This window comes from Schistocerca piceifrons, chromosome 1 (genome assembly GCF_021461385.2).
Source record: "Schistocerca piceifrons isolate TAMUIC-IGC-003096 chromosome 1, iqSchPice1.1, whole genome shotgun sequence".
NCBI classification, from domain to species: domain Eukaryota; kingdom Metazoa; phylum Arthropoda; class Insecta; order Orthoptera; family Acrididae; genus Schistocerca; species Schistocerca piceifrons.
Window position 1 is genome coordinate 378,473,983 of NC_060138.1, and position 4,314 is coordinate 378,478,296.

Here is a 4,314-nt window from a genome sequence, read left to right on the forward strand (position 1 = left end):
AATTGAGACAACTATGTCGAAGATCCACTGTAAGAACTACGAATAAATGTTTCACTTCGGTGCTAACATTCTTTCAATATTTTTCCAGTTTTCACGAATCACGCATGGAGATTGTATTAGAACAAATGAGCCCTCGGTCACAAATATTAAGTCAAAGTTGACCAGGTTTCGACGCTACTATGAGCGTCGTCTTCAGAATTAAACTAACTGTTCTAAAACATAATAGGTATATAAGACATTAATAAACTAAAGTGTGTACTGACTGGGAACAGATGCAGTACTTACAAGTCACATTCTAAAAAAAATCTAAGCCGGAAAGGCGACGTCATGAAAAGTTGTAAATAAGATGGCGAGCCGCTAAGGGCTGCTCGTGCCTGAGTGAACACGGGTTACAACAAAACTCATTGTCATAAACCAGTCGTGGGGCGTTCAAAAATAAGCTTGCAGGCTTCGATCAAAGCGCTGTCGTGACGGCTATCCGAATGCTATCTACATTTTAGAATGTTGATACACCACTGATAATTTGGCAACAAATAGTGAGTGAAGAGTTGAGTTGATGCAAGTATGAAATTCAATGTTGACGATCCAGTTCAGGGGGAAAACTGTCTCAGATATTGTACGAGGAATGAGCATTACGTTGGCACTTTCCAAAAATGTTGTCACTTCCAGTGTTTCGTTGCCGTAGGTAAATAATGAATAGCTAATAGATCAGATCTTAGAAAGTCTTGAGGCACGTCACGGTCGAAAAAGCGTCGTGACAGTCGCTCCGAAGGCACCTGCATTTCACACGCTGGCTAAAGGAACTTTCGCCTTACGTGTAACTACTTAGTGCGGAAGGTGAGGAATGCCAGAAGAGCTCGTCGGCGGCGGCAGTTTGAAATCGGCGCGCGGAGGCGGCCGGCCGCAGCACGTGGCAGTGCGGCTCGGTGGCGGGGGGCGGGGGGCGGAGGGCGGTACTCACCGGACGGCGTCTGGTGGTGCATCAGCGGCAGGGGGTGCTGCGACGGCGACTCTCCGCGACGGCCTCCGGGCGGCGGCGGCGAACACGACGAGTCGCAGCTGCCGTCGGCCAGGTGGCGCGGTGGCACCGCCGCCACGGGACGCAAGTGTTCCTCTCCGGGCACCACGATGGCGGCTGCGGCGGCGGCGGCGCCCATTTCGGCGGGGGGCACGGTGCCCGCGGCGAGCGGCGGGGGCGGCGGCGGGGGCGGCGGTGACGGCGACGGCGGCTTCTTGAGGCCCATGGCCTCGTCCTGCGCCTGGGCGCGCCGCAGCGCCGTCTGCATCGCCATGACGCGCTGGCGCTCGGCCGTCAGCAGGCACTTGTCGCACGTGTGGTAGCGGTACTTGCAGTAGCGCTTGTGCCCCTTCAGCGGGATCTTGTAGCCGTGGTTCCGGCAGCGCGCGCAGTTGGGCGGCGTGCGCTGGCTCGTGGTCGTGGTGGCAACCGACGACGCCGACGCCATGGGCACCGTTGCTGCTGCTGCTGCACGCTGCGCCGGCGACTGCACTGGCGCGCCAGAGCGCCTCTGCGAGCGCCTCCTTGAGCCCCGGCGCTGGCGGTGGGGGCAGCCGCCGGCCGGGAGGAGGAGCGCGGTCTGGCCGCGCCACGCGGAGGGGGGACTTTTACGACTCGCAGTCTCATTCGAACTTTACGTCATAAACTGCACCGTCTTATCGCTCGACGCGGACGCCGCTGCAGCTATAACTCTGCTTTGATTGTTCGACCTGTTCCTCTCTTCTATAACATTGTTTAATGAACAAGTACCAAAAAAAATAAAAAATAGAAATACGCGCGTGTGTTGTCCTCGCGCGTGCTTGCTTGCATGCTCCGTGTGCCCCTCTTGCCCCCGTGGCGCCCCCGCGCCGTGACCGAACCTTTTTAAGCCGCTGCAGTTTGCCATTATTCGCACTCTCCGGTGCGGTATTATTTTTCAGCCCGGCGCAGCCAACCTGGCTGATGTGCACCGGTCGTAAAACGTTCGCGACGCGCTGGCCGGTCCAATGAAATTTTGTAGTCTCCCCCTCCAGACCCCCATTTTATGCCCGTCCCCACCACCTGTCCCTCTGGCACGCTTCTCTCTCTCTCTCTCTCTCTCTCCCTCCCGCGTTCCTTCGTCCACGGACTTCGCTCTCCTTTCGCGGCGTCCGCCGCCAGTGACCCGCAGCCGCGATGCACCGGCTGCCGCCCCCGGTATTGGGGCAGTCGCGGCCGCCCTCGGCTGCAGCTGGCAGAGCGGCGAGTCTTTATTTTTGGACTGTTTCGCGAATCTAAGCAGCGCAGCGCCCATGTCCGTGCTGGCGGCGGATGCGCTGGCCAGTACAAAATAGCCGCGGCCGCACGTGCCACATTGTATCTCAATCCGGCGACGCGGCGGCGGCCGCCGGGGCTGCGACCCGTCGCCAGAGCTCGCGTCACACCACTGGCCGCAGGCCAACTGCCACAGATCCACTGCACGGCTCGATCCGATCACTCTACTGTTCCCATGTCGCGTCCACACGTGCCACCGACCCGCTAACGTATCACAACACATCGCCCTCTTCTTAAAATCCCTGTCTGTAGATTGGTGGTCAGTAATATTCATCCTCCACGTACTCTTGTCATCTGCAAATCGCTCCGATTGGATCGCAGCCAAGCAATCTTCTTGTCTGGGGAAGTCGACAGCACAGATCTGTGTTTGGCTGCGTAGCAAGAGAAAGAGAGCTGAAGTTAAAATTTTCTGGGTTGTTAGGTCGCCACATATTACTCCAAACAATCGACGTTTAGACTCCTCTGGTGGGATCTTGTTCAGTGTCCACTACAGATTGGGCTCAAGATCCCAGCAGAGAGGTTGAAACGTAGGTTGTTGAAGAAATATTACGCGGCCTAACAGCCCAGAAGACTTCAATGACAACGGCCACGAAAGCCTGAAGACTTACAAGAAAGAAAGCTACTCGGACCTCCTCCTTCAGCTTCTAGTTATCCACTATAGAGCATATGTCTCTTCCGAAAATTTTCACGTCGGTGTTTGCTGGCCGGTCTGGATCCCGTTTTCTCCCGCATGTCCTCGGATGTCGTCTCTCCACGTCCTCAGACTTTGACTATCCCTGTTGATCCATCGTGATTACGGGACAGCAAAAATGATTCAAATGGCTCTGAGCACTATGGGACTTAACATCTGAGGTCATCAGTCCCCTATAACTTAGAACTACTTGAACCTAACTAACATAAGGACATCACACGCAACCATGCCCAAGGGAGGATTCGAACCTGCGACCGTAGCGGTCGGGCGGTTCCAGGCTGGAGCGCCTAGAACCGCTCCGCCACTCCGGCCGGCACGGGACAGCAGCCGCTCAGATATTTACCAAAAAGAATCACCAAGCTGCCGTATATTTTCGAAAGTTATTGTTTTATTTACACGACAAGTTTCGGCATCTCATTTACACCATCTTCAGATCCGAATACACTCTAATGTATAGAGAACCAGATACCTCGATGCACGCATAACTGGAGCCATCAATATCTGGATTCCGTCAATTTTTTGTGGAGTGTGTGCTTTGGAGTGTGTGCTTCGTTGTCAAGTTTACGAAGTACACACTCCACTAGTACACTACTGGACATCAAAATAGCTACACCACGAAGATGACGTGCTACAGACGCGAAATTTGACCGACAGGAAGAAGATGCTGTGATATGCAAATGATTAGGTTTTCAGAGCGTTCACACAAGGTTGGCGCCGGTGGCGACACCTACAACGTGCTGACATGAGGAAAGTTTTCAACCGATTTCTCATACACAAACAGCAGTTGACCGGCATTGCCTGGTGAAACGTTGTTGTGATGCCTCGTGGAAGGAAGAGAAATGCGTACCATCACGTTTCCGACTTTGATAAGGGTCGGATTGCAGCCTGTCGCGATTGTGGTTTATCGTATCGCGACATTGCTGCTCGCGTTGGTCGAGATCCAATGACTGCTAGCAGAATATGGAATCGGTGGGTTCAGGAGGCTAATACGGAACGCCGTGCTGGATCCTAACGGCCTCGTATCACTAGCAGTCGAGATGACAGGTATCTTATCCGCATGGCTGTAACGGATCGTGTAGCCACGTCTCGATCCCTGAGTCAACAGATGGGGTCCTGTACGGGCCTTTCTGGATACAGAAAATGTTCGACTGCTGCCCTGGCCAGCACATTCTTCAGATCTCTCACCAATTGAAAACGTCTGGTCAATGGTGGCCGAGCAACTGTCTCGTCACAATACGCCAGTCACTACTCTTGATGAACTGTGCTATCGTGTTGAAGCTGCATGGGCAACAGTACCTGTACACGCCATCCA

At 54.2% G+C, this 4,314-nt stretch overlaps 1 protein-coding gene across 1 annotated transcript; it reads right to left on the reverse strand.

Moving 5' to 3' along the window:
• Positions 1–821: 821 nt before the first annotated feature.
• Positions 822–1,466, reverse strand: LOC124722796 (doublesex- and mab-3-related transcription factor 1-like). Its single transcript, XM_047247953.1, has one exon. It carries the CDS (start codon positions 1,464–1,466, stop codon positions 822–824), a length of 645 nt encoding a protein of 214 aa, XP_047103909.1.
• Between the last annotated feature and the right edge of the window lie 2,848 nt (positions 1,467–4,314).

Excerpts from the sequence above, each read along its gene's own strand:
- LOC124722796 (XM_047247953.1), bottom strand. The coding sequence starts at position 1,466 with ATGGCGTCGGCGTCGTCGGTTGCCACCACGACCACGAGCCAGCGCACG.